Here is a 22958-nt window from a genome sequence, read left to right as displayed (position 1 = left end):
GGTGGGAATGTAAATTGATACAGCCACTATGGAGAACAGTATGGAGGTTCCTTAAAAAACTACAAATAGAACTACCAAATGACCCAGCAATCTCACTACTGGTCATATACCCTGAGAAAACCATAATTCAAAAAGAGTCATGTACCACAATGTTCATTGCAGCACTATTTACAATAGTCAGGACATGGAACCAACCTAAATGTCCACTGACAGATGAATGGATAAAGAAGATGTAGCACATATATACAATGGAATACTACTCAGCCATAAAAAGAAACAAAATTGAGTTATTTTTAGTGAGGTGGATAGACCTAGAGTCTGTCATACAGAGTGAAGTAAGTCAGAAAGAGAAAAACAAATACCATATGCTAACGCATATATATGGAATCTAAAAAGAAAAAAGAAAAAAAATGGTACTGATGAATCTAGTTGCAGGGCAGGAATAAAGAGGTAGACATAGAGAAAGGACTTCAGGACATGGGGTGGGAGGGCAAAGCTGGGGCGAAGTTAGAGTAGCATCGACATATATATACTAACGAATGTAAAATATCTGGCTGGGCAGCAGCATAGCACAGGGAGATCGTCTCGGTGCTTTACGCTGACCTAGAGGGGTGGGATAGGGAGGATGGGAGGGAGGCTCAAGAGGGAGGGGATATGGGGATGTGTATGCATATGGCTGAGTCGCTTTGTTGTGCAATAGAAACTAACTCAGTACTGTGAAGCAATTATACTCCAATAGAGATCTATTAAAAAAAAGAGAGATTATACAATTCACTGTCTTAATAAGATGACCTTATAAGTTAAATATAGAATACACCAAAGATAAGGGGTGACATTTCCATTATTTCAGGCAAGGGAACTGGCCCAGAGCATTCTCTCCGTGTTTTGCCAAGAGGTAGCAGTTTGTAATTTTATGCTTGTTGTTATTTTAATGGAATAGGAGAGTTCATGGAAAACTATGTGACCCAAGTCCCAAATAAGGACATAACTTAAACACAGACTAACCAAAGAAAACATAAATTTGTTGAACTTTTTAACCTAACTGAGCAGCTCACCCTCATAAAAACGCCTCTGCACTATAGACTGGAATTTGGGTTACTGAGTACTTTCATGGACCACAAGAAAATGACCTCCTAACTCTTAAAAACTAAAACTCCGCTCCCAACTGCCCAGAGTTCAAGTTTCTGTAGCCCTGATGCCCAAGGGTAGAAAGCTCATTTCCTTCTGGCAACCCCAGGACTGCGATAGTCACCAGGAGCCCACAGCTCAGTTTGTACCACCTTCAAGTACAACCACAGGAGGCTTGAGAAAGCATACTTGGAGCCCAAACAATGTCACAGAAAAGATTCAACGCTTCCCACAGAGGCAAGCCAACTAATACTGCACAGATCCTGGCCTCGTTGTTTTGCTTTGTTTTGTTTTTGTGTACTAATCTTTAATATTGTGGATGTTTTTACAGAAAAGTGTGGTCACTTTTACCTTCTTAATTAATTCCCCATTGCTTAGGGTGACAGCAACCATACTGCAGCATCAAATAATTTAGGGACTAAAGAAGACACACTTCTTTTTTTCATTTTGTTTTGATTGAGACTTTGCCTTATACAGGGTACAACTCTAAAAACTTATATAAAAATAAGATGAAAAATCAATCTAAAAGCTCTTATCAATATGGGAAAGAGAGGAGGTGATAGAAAGAGAGAAGAAAAGAAAGACAGAGGAAGGAAGGGAGGGAGGGAGGGAGGAGAAAGAAAGAAAGAAAGAAGGAAAGAAAGAAAGAAAGAAAGAAAGAAAGAAGAAAGAAGAAAGAAAGGGAAAGAGAAAAAAAGAGAGAGAGAGAAAGAAAGAAAATATCCTAGAATAGCATTTGGCACATAGTTGGTGCTTAAGAAATATTTGTTAAATGAATGAATGAATTAGTTGGGAGCCACATAAAGAGAGAATGATTTGAAAAAACAGATATTCATTTGAGAAGCATCTCCTGTCACTTTAGCTCTCTTCAACATGTTTTCTGTGCCATTCCTTAAGAAATAATACATAGTGGAATTACAAGTTATACAGGGTTATTTGATACTGTTTCCCTGGTGGTGGACTCTCCATTTGGACTACAAGCCAACAATTAGAAAACCCCTTTACCCACTCTTTGGGGTGAAGACAACTTCCTACATGCTGTTTTCTGGATAGCTGTCTAGGATCAAATTCACCTTATTTGCTATGCATACTTGCACAGTGGCTCAATTTCTGCCTAAGGCTGTGAAAGTCTTCCACAAAGTGTATTTCCTTGCAAACGTGTAATTGGAGTTGACCAAAAACATCTTCCATGAAAAAGGACAGTAGTTGTTCTTGGAATCTTTTCTATAAGTTTTTCTATAAATAAGATAGAATAAATTGCATAAGGTAAACTATGAGTAGCTTTCGTAAAATGACACTGAAGCATCCCCCAATTATTACTTCAGGACCATCTGGAAAAAATAAAATGCAAGGAAATAAAAGCATCCAACAAGTAGAAATGTGAGAAAGAAAAAGACCCTCTGGCTTACCATAAACAGCTTTTTTGTTTTCTTTTTTAATAACTGTACTTTTTTTTACATGATCTTCCTACAATAAAACAAAGAGAAATAAGATTTATCCAGAATTTCAAACGTCCCTTTGGTCATCATTCTAAGCAGAGCCTAATACTGGAATTGTTGCTTTGAGCCTTGCTGCCTTGACATAGAGCGTATCAACAGCTTGGGACAGTGTTCCCCTTGGGTAGCAACTTGCGGCGAAGGAAGATTGCTTGTGCTTGGCAATGGCAAGAGACAGAGTGACAAACAGCAACCCAGACCTCAAAATGCAATTCACCCACATTTCCCTCCACCCCACTCTGGGCTCATGTCACTCACGGCAGCCAGACAGTTACTCGTGTAGGTTAGATGAGAGGATAACCTAGTTACTTTAACCCTCAAGGTTGCCTCTCCAATGAGATGCTGTGAAAGATAACTTACAGGTTAGAGAGAGGAAGATCACTTCAGTTGTTCTGTTTTCTTAGAGCTTGCTTCATAATCAAAAAACGCTGACCGCATCATCTGTGATCTTAAGTAAAAGCACAAATTTACCAGTAAGGTTGGGGCCCTGTTTCCAAAAAGAATTCAGAACCTCTGCTGCACATCACAACAGATTTCAGTATTTTAAAAGTCATGTCATGCTAGTAAAAGAACTTGTTCTCCAGGATGCCGTGTGATTTTTTTTTTAATATGAAAAAAATCTCCTTTTCTAACAAGTAGCCCAGGAAAATTTGACCAAAAGGTAGAATGAGCAGCCCTGGGAAACCTGCTCATGACCTCAAATGGGTATGACATTTGTCCTTTGCCAGATCCTTCACCTGCCCCCCTCTTCCCTCAGAAGCCATCGTTCTGCAGCCTGGCATCAAGACCCAAGTCCTCAAGAATTTTTCCAGCTCAGAAATTGAAACCCCCCAAACATATTCAAGACTTTTTTGAACCTGGACCCGGGATTAAGACCTACAATTTAATAGGTTCTCTATCATCTCTGTCCAAGCTGACCACCCACACTTTTCCTTTAACTCTAGACTTCCAGGAGAGTGCAAACTCCTTACCTTTTCATCTTTGAATTCTCAGTGCCTACCACGATGCCTCATGTAAAGAAGAAGCATATTCAGCCCTAGATGAATTGTACTTCCCTTTCCACATCATGAGATGCTACTATAACTGCCTTGTTTTTTCATTTATTCCATTAACAAATTTTTATCAAGGATCTGTCTACAAAGAACAGTGCTTGGTACCGGGGGCTACGTATGAAAGCAGGTGCTCCATGGACTCCCATCCTCAACTCTGTCCTAATTCTTCCCATGGTGATAAATATGGTTCCTTTCGTGTAGCATCCCCAGGATAAGACGTGGACACAGCTCAGAATCATATACTGAGAAGCAGAGCTAAGTCACCAAAGCCCAGAATGAATGGAGCCAACATCATCCCAGGCAAGTTAACACGAGGACTTTGGTTGTGAGTAAGTGATTCATCAAAACTAGGCAGGGTCAATAAAGCATCAGAACCCAAGACTGATTTCTAAATCAAGGCAACCAGGGCTGGCAAAGGAGTAAAGAGAAAGTATAAAGTAAAAGTTCCAAACACATGGAAGTATTTTTGGCTGTTTCAGATAGTAAGCGGATCTCTTTGGCAAGCCCAAGCGTCATTTCCACAGGAGCACCTCCGCTGATAAAGGACACTCCCTCTGAAATAAGATAGGAACCCTTCCTAAAGAGCTACGACAGAAGACAGCTGATCAAGACTGCAAAGTGAGGATCACTGAAGTTTTATAGAAATTCAGGAAAAGGAAGAATTATTTTTAGCTGGGAGTAGCTTAAAGGGTGTTGGAACTGGGACATGAAATATCCTAAGGTTTTTTGTTTTGTTTTGTTTTGAACAGAGTAATGCTTACTGTTCAGAGTTCTTTTAGACAAAAGAATGTGAACATCAGGAATCAAAAGTCCAAATGCCTTCAGTGGGCATGGGATTAACATAAGCACCCTGAGTGGGTAGACAGGACAATTGAGACTAAACTGCTTATATGGCCACCAAACCTAAAATCTGCCCAACTATGCAGCCTATTAACACACTGTGTGGGTGCAATAAAAGCACCACACAGAATACTTCCAGGAGCCATATACTGCCTTGAGCAACTAAAATCTGGGGGTCCCTGATATGTACCAACAAAATGTAAGTGCAACTCAAATTGCTAATATTGATAAAGAAAGTCAGTGTGGGTGCTGACTGTTTTTTTCACCTCTGATAGTTGCATTTCCATAAATGTCTTATATCCCTCAAATTCTCATAATCCAAGGAAGATCATACATATTCCAAGGATGTTTCTGCTTTAGTTTACAACCAACTCAAGAAAACCGTGGTCTTTTCTTAAATGACTGAAAACTATGTCGCCCCGTTGATCACAGTCATCCTACACCTTAGTCAGCAGACCTGCCTCATTAGGGTCCTTTAAACAGTCAAATCTCACCTCACAGGATGAATAGGGATTATCGTTTTGAATAGGATACTCAAAGCGCGGGCCCTGAAGACAATTCCAAAAGGGGGTTCCAAAAGTGTCCTGAATAACAGAACTATTGGAATAAGTACATAATGTCCTTCGGGCACCAATTTAAAAGAGAAGTTTCTGCTCATTTGGATCGATTTTTATTATATCACTTTCACAAGTTTCTTATACAGAACTGTATAAAAATTGCTGTTAATTACAAGGAGATTTGGTTTTGAAACTCAGATCCACTTCTCATTAGTTGTATGGCCTTAGGAAAATTACTAATCCTCTCTAAGCTTCAGTTTTTGTCATCATTAAACAGGACAATAATTATACCTACTGCAGAGGGTTGTCATGAGCAAAAAATACAGCAATATAACTAGAACGCTCAGCACGATGGCGGCTATAGTAGCACTCTGAAAGTGGTAGCTATTTCATTCTTATTTTTTAAACAATAAATGTATCTTAGTCTGTTTAGGTGCTATAACAAAATACCAGACTGGGTAGCTTTCAAATAACAGAAATTTATTTCTCACAGTTCTTCAGGCTGGGAAGTCCAAGATCAACATGTCAGCATGGTCACATTCTAAGAAGGGTTCTCTTCTGGGTTGCAGACCACCAGCCTCTCACAGCATCCTGACATGGTGGGGCCTCTTTTATAAAGGCACGAATCCCATTTATGAGGGCTCTACCTTCATGACCTAATCACCTCTCCAAAACACCATCACTTTGGGGTCTAGGTTTCAACATATGGATTGGGAGCAAGGGAGAAAAACACAAACATTCAGACCACAGCAAAATGCATGTGTAATACCTGTATAATATTCAAGTTCATTACAATCCTCGAGAAGCTTTGGGAAATGGTTGAAGAAAGCAAGAAAAGGGAAGGACGAACAACCATGTGACATTTCACAGTATGTGGGCATGAGGAATTCCATTTATCCCACACACATCCAGAAGGCAGACTAGAACCAATTAAGTGGGTATTATAGGGCTGCGACTCCTACGTAATATACAGGAAAACATTCAAACACTATCTGCCCCACAGCAAAACTGACTGCCCCAGTTCCCAAATGCCAGCATGACAGCCATTTCCCTTGAAATTTAAGTCCCCTCCCACCCAGAAGAATGCTAGCAGCCCTCTCTGATGGTCAAGCATGTCCAATAAGCAAAATGAGCACACCAGCTCACGCAGAGAGTCACAGCTCACTTTGAGTCCTCGATGATACAACTTTGCATATGCCCCTCTGTTGGAGGAAAAAACAATTGGGGATTTTTAATTTGCTAAACCATTTTGTTGACTCTAAGATACTTTCCTTCCACACGTTAGTATCTCTGAAATCCCAGCCTGTTTCTTTTTTTTTTAAACAAAATTCACATTTTATTTAGGTTGAAATAAGCTATACAAAATTGATTTTCTTCACCAAAAATAATGGCAATATTTTCTGTATTATTCCTAGATAAACCACAAAACACTTATTTTTGTCGTTTCTAGGTTTTGCTTGTAAATCAAGTTGAGGCAGTAGATACAGTCATGGAAAAAGACAGAAGAAAACAGACAAACCGGTTGTCAGTATCATGGCCTCTGATCCTGTCTTGACCATGAAACAGAAGTGTTCAACATATACTTGCCAAAAAGCTTATGAAGATGAGGCTCAATAAAGGAATGCAAACAGCGACAACCAGATGTGAAACAACAATGGCAGGCTCTTCCTTTCAAACTTTAACTATAACTTGTTCCTTTAACTTCATTTGATAAAGACGAAATCTACACTGAAATCCTTGTTTGGCGAGCTCACACGTTTCTCTTACAGTCTGATACTCTTACAGTCTGATAATTTTCTTTTTTTTTTTTTAATTTTTTTTTTAAGATGTTGGGGGTAGGAGTTTATTAATTTATTTATTTACTTTTGCTGTGTTGGGTCTTCATTTCTGTGCGAGGGCTTTCTCTAGTTGTGGCAAGCGGGGGCCACTCTTCATCGCAGCGCGCGGACCTCTCACTCTTGCGGCCTCTCTTGTTGCAGAGCACAGGCTCCAGACGCGCAAGCTCAGTAGTTGTGGCTCACGGGCCTAGTTGCTCCGTGGTATGTGGGATCCTCCCAGACCAGGGCTCGAACCCATGTCCCCTGCATTAGCAGGCAGATTCTCAACCACTGCACCACCAGGGAAGCCCTGATAATTTTCTTAACTGTCCCTTACAGATTTTTAACAGCATACTTAAAACTCCTACTATTCAAAGGTCAGTCATGAGCTTCATTGTAATATTTTATAAAATGTATTCCTTGCTCCCATATCTGCTCAAAATTTATTTCTTCAAAGAACTGATAACTCAGTACCTGACAACTGGATCCACAGTGATAAATGTTATGTGTAAAATGACTTATCTAATACAAGTCCAAAGTGCCGTTAGCAGAGATCACACAGAGTGTAACGTGGTACTTCCAATGCTATCTTCTGGAAAAAAGAGTTAGGTCTCCAAAGCATGGGACTTCAAACGGGCCATCTAAACAGGCAGATTATCAGTGAATAATGTACTCAATGGGAGGCCTACAGGTCAAGATATTCAGTGATTAAGTGGCCTACGTACACCTTACAACTTTTCTGTAAGATAGTTTCAAATTTCTCACAGATTTTTTCAAATATCAAATATAAGAGAAAGCCTATTTTAAAAGTCTCTTAGGTATTTTCAGTGGTTTCTGAATTATCTGTAGGAAGCTCTGACTTACTTGTATAGAGTTTAATATATGTATCTACCATTAAATCCAAATTGTGTTTTATATCAAAATCTGTGTTAAGTGAAGCCACGTTCCTTGACCTTTGGTCTGTCAAAGTGTTCCTCAGGTATGCTTTGAGACTTTCACCCATTTTCATAGCGTTCACTCTCAACCTTCATCACAGGAAGAATACATAGGACCTTCAGCAATGCATCAACTTTAGGAAAAAACTTGATGTCTGGCAGATGAAGGGCTTCATAAATAGTGGACGGAAGTTCTATATCTTTCCCTCTGTGTTTCCACTTGATTCTGCAACAATGCAGCTCAGCAGAGAGCGTGTCAGGATTAGGTAAATCACTTCTGTACATGTCAGCACTATGCTCCTCTGATGTATTGAATTTGAGCTGTCCCCTGACAGAGGGTACCAGAGATAAGCATTTAAGAGCTTTAAGGTGCTGTTCTGAGAATATATCTTTCAGTTCCTGAATAATGTGTTCCACTGTTGGAACACTTAGAGTTTCTTTTTTTTTTTTTTTCTTTTTTTTGCGGTATGCGGGCCTCTCACTGTTGTGGCCTCTCCCGTTGCGGCCATGGCTCACGGGCCCAGCCGCTCCGCGGCATATGGGATCCTCCCAGACCGGGGCACGAACCCGTATCCCCTGCATCGGCAGGCGGACTCTCAACCACTGCGCCACCAGGGAGGCCCTAGAGTTTCTTTATAGTAATTCTCAGAGGTTAGCTGAGATTCCAGGTTACTGTGCTGAGCTCTGCAAAATTGCCCTGGGAGTTTTATCAGAATATAAAGTTTGGTTGCCAAATTTGTGACTTCCTCAAACCAAAATTCATGATAAACCGGTATTTTCCATCACTTCATTTAGTGAATGCAGCACTGCAGTCAAACTACTGGCTGCAAAGAAGACATCAGAAGTTTGCCCCTGAAGATTTTTCCCAAAGGCTCTTATAAAAGATAGAACATTTTTAAGAACAACAATGGTAACAATGAAATCAAAATCTGTTACCGCAGCTCTCACAGACCTCTAGCATCCGTTTCGGCTGTGTTTGCTAACAGAAAAATGTGTTCACTGCCGTTGTCTCAAAGCACTTTCTCAGAACCTCTTCACCAGAATTGATCTGGCACTCCAGCAGTGCTTGAAAGTTATCAGGAGTAGAGAGACCTTCTGGGATTTCATCAGCTTCATGTCCATCCAGAGGTGTGTTCTGTTTTCCCATAAGAATCAAAATTTCAAATAAAGATTTTAAGTATTCTTTGTTTTCCTTCTCTTCAAGGGTTAAAAGTAAAACGTCTTCATCCTGCTCTTCACCCCCTTCTGCACTGGGGTTCTGAGCATTGCTGTTGTTTATTTCCTTATGTTTTCGTTCCTGTTCAGAAGTTTCATCAATTTTTTTCTGTTTCAATGTCCTGATTTCATCTTCACTCAATTCTTTTATTCTTTTTCTGTGTCTACTGTGTGGATTATTCAAATGGCTGGTAAGATCAAATATTGTTGGTCTTGCATTATCTCGAAGAACTGTCCTATAAGGACTAGTCCTACAGATCATAGAAGTCTCAAAGCGTTTGGCACACAATCGATAATGTTTATTTAGTTGATCGGGGGTTTTATCTTCTAAGTCTGCTCTCTTACAATTCTCCACCCGCTTCTGGCATCTGGTTGGATCTCGCGGGAACCTGAAAAAAGCCAGGTCCGACTGCATGCTCTTCCACGTGCAGTTGGGGTCCTCGCAGAAGTTCGGCATCACCGTCTGCCAGCCAGCCGGCCCAGCCCTCCCCTCCCCACCTCCTCAGGTCAGCCCGCCAGCCTGTCGGGGGCCGGGGAGGGGACCCAGCCTGTTTTATAATCCACAGAGTCTTACAATTATATCACCGAGTCAGGAGTCCGTTCTGTGCGGTCCCTAATGACGTCATCACTTCCGCTGAACTGCGTGCATGGTTGTTACTGTGGGTGTTGAGTTTACATGCTGTTAAAATGCCTTTGGAAAGACCCCTATGATTTGGCATTGAAACTAAAGTTAATGTGTTCACAGAAAGGCACAGAACAGCAGTGGACTGCAAATCTGCTTTTAGAGAAGCAAATATTTGTCTTTGGAGGAATGACCAAAAATACATGTTTTCTTGCAAAGCAACAGCCAAGTAAAGTGCTCAATGTTAAGAAAGAGTTGCATCACAGTTTATTCAGCAATATTTTTTTCCCTATCTTAGTGGTAAATGAAATAATGCTGCAACTTCCAATATATTGTATCTTAAATTTGTTGAAATACGATGTTTAATGACCTCAGTGATTGGCATAATTCCTCAGGATCATAAATCCTAAAATCAACACAGATGTAAATAAGAAGCAGATAGATCTATTTAAACCAGTCATCCAAAAAAAAACCCCAAACCCCACTGAATCCGATGTTTTTCCCAGGATAGATCCAGAAGATATAGATAAGAAATAGTCTTAGGGTTTCCCTGGTGGCGCAGTGGTTGAGAGTCCGCTTGCCGATGCAGGGGACGCGGGTTCGTGCCCCGGTCCGGGAAGATCCCACATGCCGCAGAGCGGCTGGGCCCGTGAGCCATGGCCACTGAGCCTGCACGTCCGGAGTCTGTGCTCCACAAAGGGAGAAGCCACAACAGTGAGAGGCCCGCGTACCACAAAAAAAGAAAGAAATAGTCATAGATAGATAAATATGTTCAGTACAGTGATAGGTTGGTTTTTGTCCCCTCAGAAATGGTAGATCCCATTCTACTGAACACTTCCACCCAGGAAACCTGTTTATCTCATGTTTACATCCTCAGAGGGATGGATGAGAACAGGTTAGAGAGGGGAAGAAGAGTGCTGTCAATGGTCTGCATGGGAAAAGAGGGAGCTATTGAGGTTGGATGCATGAGCAGCATGAAGAGGAAACATGCATGGAAAGTCACTGAGAGTCTCAGCCTATGTTCCCGGCCCTGTGCTGGGTGGCTGGTACTCTGTGTTTTCACCCTTCATCATCAATTGACTCATTCACCAAGTACTTAAACTGAGTGCTTGTCATCTCCCAGGCTTACTGGAGCTTGTTGGGAGGAGAATGTTTTTATATCCTAAAGTTCAAGGTATAACTAAATGCTTCCCATTATACTTGAGAATGTAGTTAGGCTTAGAGCATCTGGTATTGCTCCATTTTACAGACGAAGAATCTGAGGTCCGGGGAAGTTGAATCACATGCCCAGTGACACTCAGCTCAAAAAGGCAGAGGATTCCATCCATGTTTTTAAGACTCCAAGCCCATGTGTTTCCCACTCCCTGTGCAGCCTCCCTCCACACTGGAGAGCAGGATACAAGGAGTGTCTGAGGCTGTGGTGGAGATCACAGAAAAGAGAGACTTAAGGAAAAAGGAACAAAAAGAAAAACAACCTAAGGAATAGTAAAACGAAATTTTTTGTGATATTTTATAGCCCTTGTATATTCACTATAGGAATATCTAATTTTACGTAATACTTCATAAAGATTTTCCTTTACTTGGTCTTCCCAACAATGCTATAAAAGGTAAAGAAGGTCTTGTTTTTCTCAGTTTACAGGTAAGAGAGCTGAGACCGAAAGAGGTTAAATGGCTGTCTGAAGGCACAAAGACAGGAAGTAGCAAACCTGGGTTTGACCCATGTCTTCAAACAGCAAATCCAGTGGTATTTCCACTGTACCATTTTGACTCTGGGTTAATAAATAAACATTCTGTATGTATGAGGCCAAGATCTTCTGATGGGCAGTGTGAGAATAAACCAACACACAAATACAAAAAGAGTATTATCCATTCCCATAGCTATTATGCAGTACCGATCTTCTTCATAGCTTTGTAGATTTTTGGTTATCTTAGCATTTTCAGTTTGTTTTTGTTTTGTTTTGTTTTGTTTTGTTTTGCGGTACGCGGGCCTCTCACTGTTGTGGCCTCTCCCGTTGCAGAGCACAGGCTCTGGATGCGCAGGCTCAGCGGCCATGGCTCACGGGCCCAGCCACTCCGCGGCATGTGGGATCCTCCCGGACCGGGGCACGAGCCCATGTCCCCTGCCTCGGCAGGTGGACTCTCAACCACTGCGCCACCAGGGAAGCCCAGCATTTTCAGTTTTGACATGATGGTAGCGTACATATTGGCCTTTTATTCTCCGGCAATGAAAGGCATGTCATCGCTAAAACCTGCAAAGGATATGGTACCCTAACCATGATTTAAAAATAAAAAATAAGAAGTCAGAAGCAGATTTCCCATAGTAACCACCACAATGGATGACAGAAATAAACTTCTGCTGCTGTCCCCCTCACTCTTAGCCCCACAGAAGAAAAGTATACACAATGGATACATCAATCCAAGCATCCTCCAAAATTTTATCAAAGTACATGACTTAAAAATAGCCCTTCTACCTCATTTTCTAAGTGCATCAAAAAGAAGTTTGGCAGTAATAACTGCAAGAATTGAGATAGAGTTTAGAAATCACAATAGCAAGATTCCTAGAAATAGATGTATCTTTTCTGTCAAAATGTATTAATCATTGGTCCATCTCTTCAGCCCTGTGGTTCTGGGGCAGTCAGCATAAGTGCCTGATAGATTCTACTCAGACTAAGCAATGCACTTGAACCTGAACTTGCAGGCCACTAGAAGCATGATTTCTCCCTTAAGGATTTCCTGTCACACTCAGAGTAAAAGCCAAATCCTTTCAATGGCCTAAGGGCCTGTCTGATTTTGCTATTCTCCTTGCCTTTTGGCTTTTCCTCCTGCTCTCCCCTTTGCTCACCTCCTCTAGCCACAATACCTCCTTGTTGCTCTTCAAACTCACTAAGATGCCTGTAGCTGTTCCCTCTACCTGAAATGTTTCCCCACTCCACCCCACCCCACCCCACCCCAGATATCTGCATGGCCAGCTCTTTTTTTGTTTGTTTGTTTTTGTTTTTAAATATGTTTACTTTTATATATTTAATTTTTAAAGATTTGTTGCAAACTTTTATATTCTGTTTTTTTATCACCATCCCCCATCCACTTCTGTACCCAGAAAATTAAATATTCAAGGATTCCTGGGTAAAACAGACAACCACTGGATGGATAAAACTAACATTTAAAAAATACCTGTACATAGGTAAGTTGTTGTTCTTCATCAAATAGAAATTAGCAATCACTGAAAATAACATTAAAAATTAGTGTGGGCATGAAGTATGGAATTTTAAAACATCAGTTTACTATGCTGATTAATTCAACATTTATATTTGCATCAGAACTTAATAATCGCATAAATAAATAGAGCTCTCAGTTATTTTAAAAAAATCAAGGGATAGCATATGTATTTAGACATATTAGCAGCGTAAAGATGTATGCTTCAACACACTTATTGGGGAAACGTCTGAAAATATTACTACACTGAATTCAAGGGCACCCGCAGGAATCTGACATAAAAGTTCTCTAGAATAACAACATTTCAGGAAATTCCAGAAAAGGAAAAGGGTAAAATAGGAAATAGCCTCAAATTAATCGACAAAGTTCAGTGCTTGTTCCAACTTCATTTTTCTCTCCATTGCAAAAACAAAAACAAAACCGAGTCTCAGGATGGGTGGGTGAATCACTTAGATGAAAGTTCATCTACTGGAATAAATGGAGAGGCCGCTTGGGCAGGTGACACACGAGAGTCGGTGGTAGTGCTGACTTTCGCTGGTGAATTACAAGAAGATCCGGCACTGCTGCTGTTTCCACCAAGGGTATCGGAAGATACACACACACCAGGATCTGACAGCTGTGCAACGTCAGAAGAAAGCATGCTGGTGATGCCCTGGAAAAATCTCTTTGGCTGATATTCAGTTTCCATTTCACATTTTCTTTTCAATGGTCCAAGAACACTTGGTCTAATGCAATTAATTGGACTCTGGCTTCTCCGGGTAGTAAATCGGGTCGTTGGGCTGGGAATCGGACTTGGAGGCAATCCATTGCTACTCACAAAACTTTGCAAGGATGGTGAAAAACACTGCTTCCCAATTCCCCGGGTGGGTGACGGTGCTGGCGACACCGGAATGAAATCGATGCGTTTCTGGGAGGCGGATTTCTCCACGTCGTTGTCACTCAAGCTGAAACTTTCCTCCCAGGAGTGGCTTATCTGCATTGCGTTCTGCACCTCGCGCTCGTGGACGGTCTCTCGATTGATCAAGTCCATGCCCTCCTCCTGTTTGATCTGGTGCAAGCGGCTGCTGTGCATGCGGACGGGGGAGGCCGGTAGTAGCAGGCCGTGGCGGTTCGCGAACGTTGTGCTGTTTCGCCTGGCGCTCGGCGCCTCGGCCTGGAACACCGGCGAAGTGTCACTGAGGCCGTGGATCAGGGGGTCGCTGTTAGACCTCCTGAGGCCCCCGCCGCCCCCGCCGCTGCCGCTGCCCTCCGCCGGGCTCCCAACCGTGCCCGGAGGCAGCTCCAGGTCCAGCTCCATCTTCTCCTGAGCCATGTCGCGGGCAGGGAGGCGGGGGCGGTGCTCAAAGACCTAGGATTCCCATTCCCCGCAGTCCAGGGCCGCTGCCGCCGCCGCCGCCACCGAGAGAATCTCTGGCCAGCTCTTTTAAGTCTTTCAAGTCTTTGCTTAAATACAACCTTCCCAGCTAGGCTTTCCTAAGATACCTGTTAATGGGCTGAAGGTTGTCCCTCCAAAATTCATATGTTGAAGTCCTAACCCCCAGCACCCCAGAATGTGGCTGTTTGGAGGTGGAGGGTCTTTAAAGAGGTAATCAAGTTAATTACCTATCTGGGCAGGCCCTGATTCAATGTGACTGATGCCCTCATAAGAAGAGGAGATTAGGACACAGACATACACAGAGGAAAAACCGTGTGAGGACACAGAGAGAAAGTAGCCATCTATAAGCCAAGGAGGGAGGCCTCAGAAGAAACCAATCCTGCTGACATCTTGATGTCAGACTTCTAGCCTCCAGAGCTATGTCACTCCGCCTGTGTGGTACTTTGTTATGGCAGCCCTTGCAAACTAATACAGTACCCTAATGAGAATTAACCTCACTCCTTGCTCCTTTGTTTCCTTTTTCTGTTTTATATCTTTCCAAACTCCTTACCATTATCTTACAGATCTTTCACTTGTGCATTTTGTTTACTGTTTATCTCCCTTTGCTAAAATCTAAGCTCTATCAGGGCAGGAATTTTCTTCTGCTTGGTCATTGCTGTTGCCGCGGTTCCAAACAGAGACTAGCCTATGGTATGTGCTCAGTAAATACTGTTGGATTACTGATTACACCTCCATCATCACCATGGAATGCCCTGTGAGGTGAGAGAAGACCAAAAGGCAGTCAGGGCTCTAAGGAGGAAGGAGAGAGAAGTTTGGGTGCTGACATAAAGATAATAAACTCTGCTTTGGGAGCTCGACCCACTTCTGAGCCACGTTGGGCAGCCACAAGCAGCTCTTTATCTTCTCATTTTGCCTATGATATCTACAGAGCTCACAATGGGCATCCCCTCCTCTGCCTTTGATATTGTTTCCTGTCTCTCCTCTGCATTTCAAACCAAACCAGATGCGTAGGAGGATCTGATCAGCTGAGCATCTGGGCTTGATGGGAACCTCTCACGCAGCTGTGCGCTGAGGGGTGCTGGCTACTGCTTTTTGTTCTGTATCTTTCTCTCATAACTTCCTACACACCAGCTGTTCGCTTTACTGCAGTTAAATGTATCTGTGTTTTTGTATTACAGGCCTGGGTGTTCTCTAACGACAGGAACCAGCTAATGAGAGGTCTCCTATCCTTCCTACAGATTTGTTTTGGTGCTAATGTCTTCCGTGATTCTGTCCTGAATCAGTATATTTCCTTCAAAATTATACACACACACACACACACACACACACACTCACCACTCTACTGTTCATAGTAGATCTTATCAATAAGATAGGAGATATATATGCATATATGCAGACCTTATATATATTGAGCACCTCCTATGTTCCAGGCAATACTCCAGATGGTAAGCAAAACAAACCAAAACCCTTAACCTCACGGAGCTAAGATTCTAGTAAGGAATTGCCTTAGCCCAGGTGCCTCATGCATCTGCCCACGCAAGCTGAGCTCCAGCCACACTGGACCTCTGACCTTCCCCTGAGGCCTCTGTCCCCTTTCATGCCTCCAACTCTTTGCTTTTCCAGGTCCTTGGGCCCAGAATCCTATTCCATCCTCTATGCACTCATCCACCAAACATTAACAAAGCACCTGTAAAGTGCCAGGCATTTTTAGTTCCTGGAATACAAAGATGAACAATAGTTCCTGTCCTTGAAACGTTCTCAACATAGACACATAAATAATTAAACTTTCGTGTGATAAGTGCTAAGAGAGAGATGCAGACTATGCGTGGCCAGTCCTGAAGATGGAGCAATTAACTATGACTAGGTTGTAAAAGGGAAGAAAAAGAGAAAATTTCACAGAGGAGAAGACATTTAAAAAAATTGAAATATAGTTAATTTACAATGTGTTAGTTTCAAGTGTACAGCAAATTGATTCAGTTACACACATACACACATATATGTATATATCTATGTCTATACATATCTATATCTAGCTATCTAGCTATCTATATATTTTTTTCAGATTCTTTTCCATTATAGGTTATTATAAGATGTTGAGTATAGTTCCCTGGGCTATACAGTAGGTCCTTGTTGTTTACCTGTTTTATGCATAGTATTGTGTATATATAATCCCAAACTCTTAATTTATCTCCCCCCTCCACCATCATCCCCTTTGGTAACCATAAGTTTGTTTTCTATGTCTGTGAGTCTGTTTCTGTTCCATAAATGTGTTCATTTGTATCTTTTTTTTTAGATTCCACATATAAGTGATATATGGTATTTGTCTTTATCTGTGTGACTTACTTCACTTAGTATTATAATCTCTAGGTCCATCCATGTTGCTACAAATGACATTATTTCATTCTTTTTTATGGTTGAGTAATATTACACTGTATTTATATACCACATCTTCTTTATCTATTCATTTGTTGGTGGACATTTAGGTTGCTTCCATGTCTTGGCTATTGTAAATAGTGCTGTTATGAATATTGGTATGCATGTATCTTTTCAAATTAGAGCTTTCTCCAGATATATCCCCAGGAGTGGGATTGCAGGATCATACGGCAACTCTATTTTTAGTTTTTTAAGGAACCTCCATACTGTTCTCCATAGTGGTTGTATCAATTTACATTCCCACCAACAGTGCAAGAGGGTTCCCTTTTCTCCACACCCTCTCCAGCATTTATCATTTGTAGACTTTTTGATGATGGCCATTCTGACTGGTGTGAGGTGATACCTCATTGCAGTTTTCATTTACATTTCTCTAATAATTAGAGATATTGAGCATCTTTTCATGTGCCTGTTGGCCATCTGTATGTCTTCTTTAGAGAAATGTCTATTTAGGTCTTCTGCCTATTTTTTTATTGGGTTATTTGCTTTTTGATATTAAGCTGTATGAGCAGAAGATCTTGCATACCCTATGATTTAAATCGTTGTTTAATGAACTACATTGAATTGAAATGCCTAAGGGTGTCAGTGAGTCAAGCAGCCATGTGAGATTCATAAAGTTCCTGCGCACTCATTGTGCCTAAAAGTAGCATCTGCAGTGATGGCAAGATGAAAATGTCACCGGTGAAACGACTCAAAAAAGCATTTCAGCTTTTCGAGGACCGCGACCGAGTCTGTGGAGCCGCCCCGGGAGCCGGAGCTGTCTCGTCCCCTCCTCTTCCACTTCCCGTTGCAAACAATAAAGGCCATTCGTACCGAAGTAAAAAAAAAAAAAAAAAAAGCATTTCACAGCATGTGGGTTTCAAAAAGAAATGGCGCCTACTAGTAAGGACACAGCTGGTCGATTTCTAGGTGGTATTGAGGTGAAGCTGCAGGCACATTGTCAAAGTAAGATAGGAGATGCAGAGAACGAGCCAGACGGTTAAACCCGGTAGAAATAAGGCAGGGACTGTGACTCAAGGAGACATGTAGGGTCACCGTGAACATCCTTAGCAGCTGTAAAAAGAAAAGAGTTGAAGGAAGGGCCACACAAAAGAGAAGCAACCAAAACACAAGGCTGGGTGGGGTCAGAATTATTCGGGTGTAATAGCTCTCCCACCCTCTAGTTGGCGCAGTAGCCTGACTCCAACAAGATACAAGTGTGCCTGGTGTGGAAGCAGCAGGGAGAAGGGAGCCTCACGCACAAAGCAGCACGAGCGCTCCTGGACCAAGAGGGAGAAGAAAGCTTTTTAGGTCCTTCAGGTAATACTGCACGTTGACCTAAGCGCCTCTATTTCCCATGGAGCAGTCTATTGGAGAAATAGGATTTTTTTTTTAATTAAAAGAAAACTATTTTGATTTTAGAAACCAAAATACCACTGTTTCTGATTTTGCTTCATTACAGGGTCAAACATTTGCACACGACTTAGATATGCCAAAAACTGGCTTTATTTATTGTCCGTAAACAATATCTAAACTAGCAGACTCCATCCAACTACTAGGTGGGAGCTGGGAGGAGAATGGAAGAGAGAACAGAGATATATAGGTCAGAAGTCCAGCGGAAAACATACGTTACACTCAAACTGGGTAATGGAAAAGAGTTGTTTTTTTAATGGAAGTATAGTTGATTTACAATATCGTATTAGTTTCAGGTATACAGCAAAGTGATTCAGTTATATATATATATTTTTTTTTCAGATTATTTTCCATTATAGGTTATTATAAGATATTGGATATAGTTCCCTGGGTTACACAGTAAATCCTTTTTGCTTATCTATTTTATGTATAGTAGTGTGTACCTGTTAATCCCAAACTCCTAATTTGTCCCTCCTCCCCTCCCTTTCCCCTTTGGTAACCAAAAGTTTGTTTTCTATGTCTGTGGTTCTGTTTCTGTTTTGTATATAGATTCATTTGTTTTATTTTTTAGATTCCACATATAAGTGATATCATATAATGTTTGCCTTTCTCTGCCTGACTTACTTCACTTACTATGGTAATCTCTAGGTCCATCCATGTTGGTATAAATGGCAATATTTCACTCTCTTTATGGCTGAGTAACATTCCATTGTATATATATACTGCATCTTCTTAAACCAATCGTCTGTTGATGGGGACTTGGGTTGTTTCCATGTCTTGGCTAATGTAAATAATGCTGCTATGAATATTGGGGTGCATGTATCTTTTTAAATTAGAGTTTTCGTCACTTCTGGGTAAATGTCCAGGAGTGGGATTGCTGGATCATATGGTAGATCTATTTTAAGTTTTGTAAGGAACCTCCATACTGTTTTCTATAGTGGTTGCACCAACTTATGTTTAAAAATTTTTTTTATTAAAGTACAGTTGATTTACAATATTGCATTTGAAAAAGTTTAATAAGGGATTGGCTTTTTTTAAGGTGTGGAAAGAGTTTAAGGAACCCTATAAAGAAGTAATGGGATGCCCTGAAGCTAAGAATAGATGGAAGCGTGTTAGTGAACAGGGTGGAGAGCAATTTCTGGAACCAGGAAAGAGAACTATATGGAAGAGGGCTGTCTGCAAGGAGCTGAGGTTTTGGGTAGAATATACAACCAACCTGCATGGCAACTTGGCCAGAGGGTTCCAGAGGAACACATATTCTAACTTTATTCTCTTCCTTCAATTTCCTGCTAACTTATTTTCACTTGCCAAATGCAATCAAAAGCCAGACAGCCAGCACATATAGGGGGCAATTCATGTATGTCAGCTTCTCTGGGGACAAAGTAGAGTGGGAAAGAACAGGATGGATGTGGAGGGCCAGATTGGCATAATCCTTTCTTCCTGTCCTCAGCACCCACTCTTTTCTTTGTGCAGGTGAAAAATGCTTGTTTCCAGCACAGGAAATACTCAGAATCTCATCAACTACACTGTATGGAAGATGTAAATGTGGTCATAGTCCCACCTGAAAACTGAAATATCAGTCAGTCCCCATTAGTACTCTTCATGTAAGAGGGGAGGGAGGAGGAGAAACAGGACAAAGATTGAATAACAGAAACCATATCTGCTATAGTTCCTGTGTTTATAGCTGTTCACAGGACCTAAATTAATAGTCATGAATTCCTTCTTCCACCACCCATTCCGTTTTCCTCTTACCCCCTGCCTGCACCTTCACTGGATGGAGTCCTTCACCTGGTAAAGTGACTAAACCTCATTCCTATAGCAAAGGAGTTCCTGAGGATCGTGTCTCTCTTGGGTTGATGCAGTTTTTCATTGATGAGACTGTTGAGCAAGTTGACAAGACAATCCAGTGAACCCCTTTGGTCCAGTTACAGTCTACCTAGCCCTCAGGGTGTAGCAGTAATACAGTTTTCTCTTGGCGATTAGATCAGTCATCCCAGCCTTGTCTACCTGTCTTTTTCAACAATAAACACTCCTTGAAGTCGATTTTAAAGATAAAGTCACTATATTGATGGTTGCCTCCGGGACAATAGGACCTCAGCTTTCAACCCTTGGTATCACTGCATTCTCCTCGTTTAACTGTCTGCACTCAAATCTTAAAATCTTAACCTGCTTTCAGGGCAAAATCACTGTCTTTACTTTCATTCCTATACGAAGCACTGCATATGAATGAATATTATAGTATAAATGAAAAACCAGGAGAAAAACTAACACTTTTCCTGTTAGTGAATCAGATCCGTACGTAGCTCTTCTGTCCCAGGCAACCAAGCCGAGTGTCACAGTCACAACGAGTTTTCTCTGGCTCTACCCCCATCTACTTCAGTACAATCACCACTTTCTCCTTGGACGATTGCATTGGCCTTGCTTCTATTCTTACCCCTCCTATAGACCTATTCTCCACCCAGCAGCCAGAGTGATCTTTATGGAACATGAGTCATATCAAGTCTTTCCCACACTTGAAACCCTCCAGTGGCTTCTCTTCAGTCCTAAATGCTGGTTCGTGTCTCAGGGGGCTTGGGTCTCACACAAGCTCACAAATTAGTCTTCTGAAATACCTGGGTGTTACCATCTGGTGCTGGGGGAGGAGGCATCCAAGGCTTCTGCCAATGCCAAGAACAAGAGCAGTGCTGACAGTGCCAGCCAAATGCTAGCCACTGCCACGGATGCCAAAGCAGCTGCCAACGATTACGTCAAGACTCCCTATGAGGAATTTGAACGATTTCATGTTGCTGCCAAATTTATCAGCACTGCCCTCCAGACTTGAAGAGGATCCTGGCACCTTATGACTTATGTCCATTGGCATTTGGAACTTTTAAATCTCTTTATTTCAGACTCCTTGTCCTAGGATGGAAGCATTTGTGAATCCAATTTTAAAGGTATTCTTCCATTTATGGCTCGATTTCTAGAAGACTGGTCAAAAACAAGTACGATACCAAATTTTTCTCAAATCATTACACTGAGACTCATTTGGAAGAAGAGAGGAAAGAATGCTAAACCTCAGCTTATCCCAGAAATAATTCTCATCCCATCAACCCTGAAGCTTAGCTTTGGTACCTTTCAGCATTTGGAGCCCATACCCAAAAGTATTAACTCCGCTTTATCCACGAGTGAATGTGCAATTTACATATGTGCTCACAATCACCACCAGTCTTTTTTAATTGGTGGATAGTTGCTGTGCAATATTATATAAGTTACAGATGTACAATCTAGTGATTCATGATTTTTAAAGGTTATACTCCGTTTATAGTTATTATAAAATATTCACTGTTTCCCATGTTGTACAATATATCCTTGTAGCTTATTTTATACCTAACAGTCTGCACCTCTTACTCCCTTACACCTACATTGCCCTTCCCCTCTTCCCCCTCCCCACGGGTTACCACTTGTTTGTTCTCTATAACTTAATCATCACCAGTCTTGACCTCATCCTGCAGGAGCTTGGCAAATAATTGGTGAGTGACCTGTAGAATAGTCCCAGGGTTCCTGATTTTTTGGAGAAGGAAACACTTTAGACAGCTGACCACTGGCTTTCACCTTTTATGGAAAGACCTATACATGCTTCAGTGCTGGTGTCATTTGTCCATTATTCTAGACAGAACTAGTCCAACTTTTATCTCTATCTCTCCTGTCTCCTCTCTGTACCACTGTACAAATCTTGAAGACATCAAGCTTTCCCCCCTCATGTGTGCTTCATGATATCTTGCTCATCTTCCACTCACAGACTTCTCTATCAGGGCTAAACTCCACTGGCAGATAAGACTCCCCAGACTCAGTCAGCTTCCCCTTTACTTCCCTGACTTACAGGAAAACTGGAGGATGCCCTTCCTAACAAGCTCAACATAGAACTAAAAGCAGTTCATCTACAGCAATAGAGGCAACATGTATTTCTCCCCCAGCAGCATCACTCCTTCCTTTTAGCAAACTGCTAATGAGGCAGATGGACTCTTTACAATGTCTTACCTTTTTCCTTTCAGAATCACATGCTGAATCAACATAACAAATCTATATAGGTAGTATAACAGATTCCCCCAGAAATCAGATAGACCTAGCTTTAATAAGGGTCCACTGCTTATAGTGACACAATGTTTTTTAACATGTTTCTGATTCACTTTTCTCATCTGTAAAATGTGGATAATACTAATAGCCACCTCATTTGCTTAGAGTCAAGAATAAAATCATTTATACAGGTTATGGGCCCATTGAGCAAATAGAAATGATTACATGATGATGATGATGATGATGGTGGTGGTGGTGGTGGTGGTGGTAATATTAAAGGGGAAAAAAATCACAAAGCCACAAGATTTAGGATACAGAAGTGTTTATTGAGATAAAATAAACATATTATACATAGCTCCACAATTATTGTCATAAATATTAATATTAGCCTTATGATTAAGTAGAAATATCTTATAATGCTTCTATAAATAAATCCATATTAGTAAAATTACATAAATAACACAGGTACTTAAAGCAATAAATTAATTCATAAATATAAATTATTGATTATGGAAGTGAAATTATTTAGGGGCTTTTTCCCTAAAGAGGTGGGGAAGTAATCTTTTTTGTGGGGAAATAGACAACTGCTTAAAAATTAAATTTCTGTGTATAAAACACCAACTACGATAAAATGTTATTTATTAATAGATCTCCTTATGCTTGGAAGGTCTACCTTCTGGTCGTATGGATACAAGTGACATTGTTCTCTTTTTTAAGCTAAGCAGGGGTTTGTTTAGAATCCACACAGGGCTGTGGAGTTTGGCTTCCCCTTTTTCTTTTGATAAAAGAAAACCTCAGGGGATCTTATTGTTATTTCTAACAGGCAAGAAGCG

At 41.2% G+C, this 22958-nt stretch overlaps 2 protein-coding genes and 1 pseudogene across 2 annotated transcripts in view; all 3 read right to left on the bottom strand.

The window, feature by feature from the left end:
* The window catches only part of IL26 (interleukin 26), a 31203-nt gene extending 28356 nt beyond the window's left edge, over positions 1 to 2847 (bottom strand). The window contains 4 exon segments of the mRNA XM_060113877.1: positions 2224 to 2364; positions 2538 to 2582; positions 2584 to 2595; positions 2677 to 2847. Of these exon segments, the coding sequence (XP_059969860.1) occupies positions 2224 to 2364; positions 2538 to 2582; positions 2584 to 2595; positions 2677 to 2847 (369 nt within the window).
* A 4857-nt stretch (positions 2848 to 7704) lies between these two features.
* LOC132499405 (52 kDa repressor of the inhibitor of the protein kinase-like) lies at positions 7705 to 9497 on the bottom strand (annotated as a pseudogene).
* A 3642-nt stretch (positions 9498 to 13139) lies between these two features.
* Positions 13140 to 14263, bottom strand: LOC132498871 (PPP2R1A-PPP2R2A-interacting phosphatase regulator 1-like). The gene has a single exon (XM_060113068.1). The coding sequence runs from the start codon at positions 14185 to 14187 to the stop codon at positions 13321 to 13323; it is 867 nt and encodes a 288-aa protein (XP_059969051.1). The 5' UTR covers positions 14188 to 14263; the 3' UTR covers positions 13140 to 13320.
* Positions 14264 to 22958: the final 8695 nt, after the last annotated feature.

The sequence above is a fragment of the Mesoplodon densirostris genome, chromosome 11 (genome assembly GCF_025265405.1).
Source record: "Mesoplodon densirostris isolate mMesDen1 chromosome 11, mMesDen1 primary haplotype, whole genome shotgun sequence".
NCBI classification, from domain to species: domain Eukaryota; kingdom Metazoa; phylum Chordata; class Mammalia; order Artiodactyla; family Ziphiidae; genus Mesoplodon; species Mesoplodon densirostris.
The sequence above is the reverse complement of the archived record's forward strand: the minus strand, read 5'-3'. Positions and strand labels throughout refer to the sequence as shown.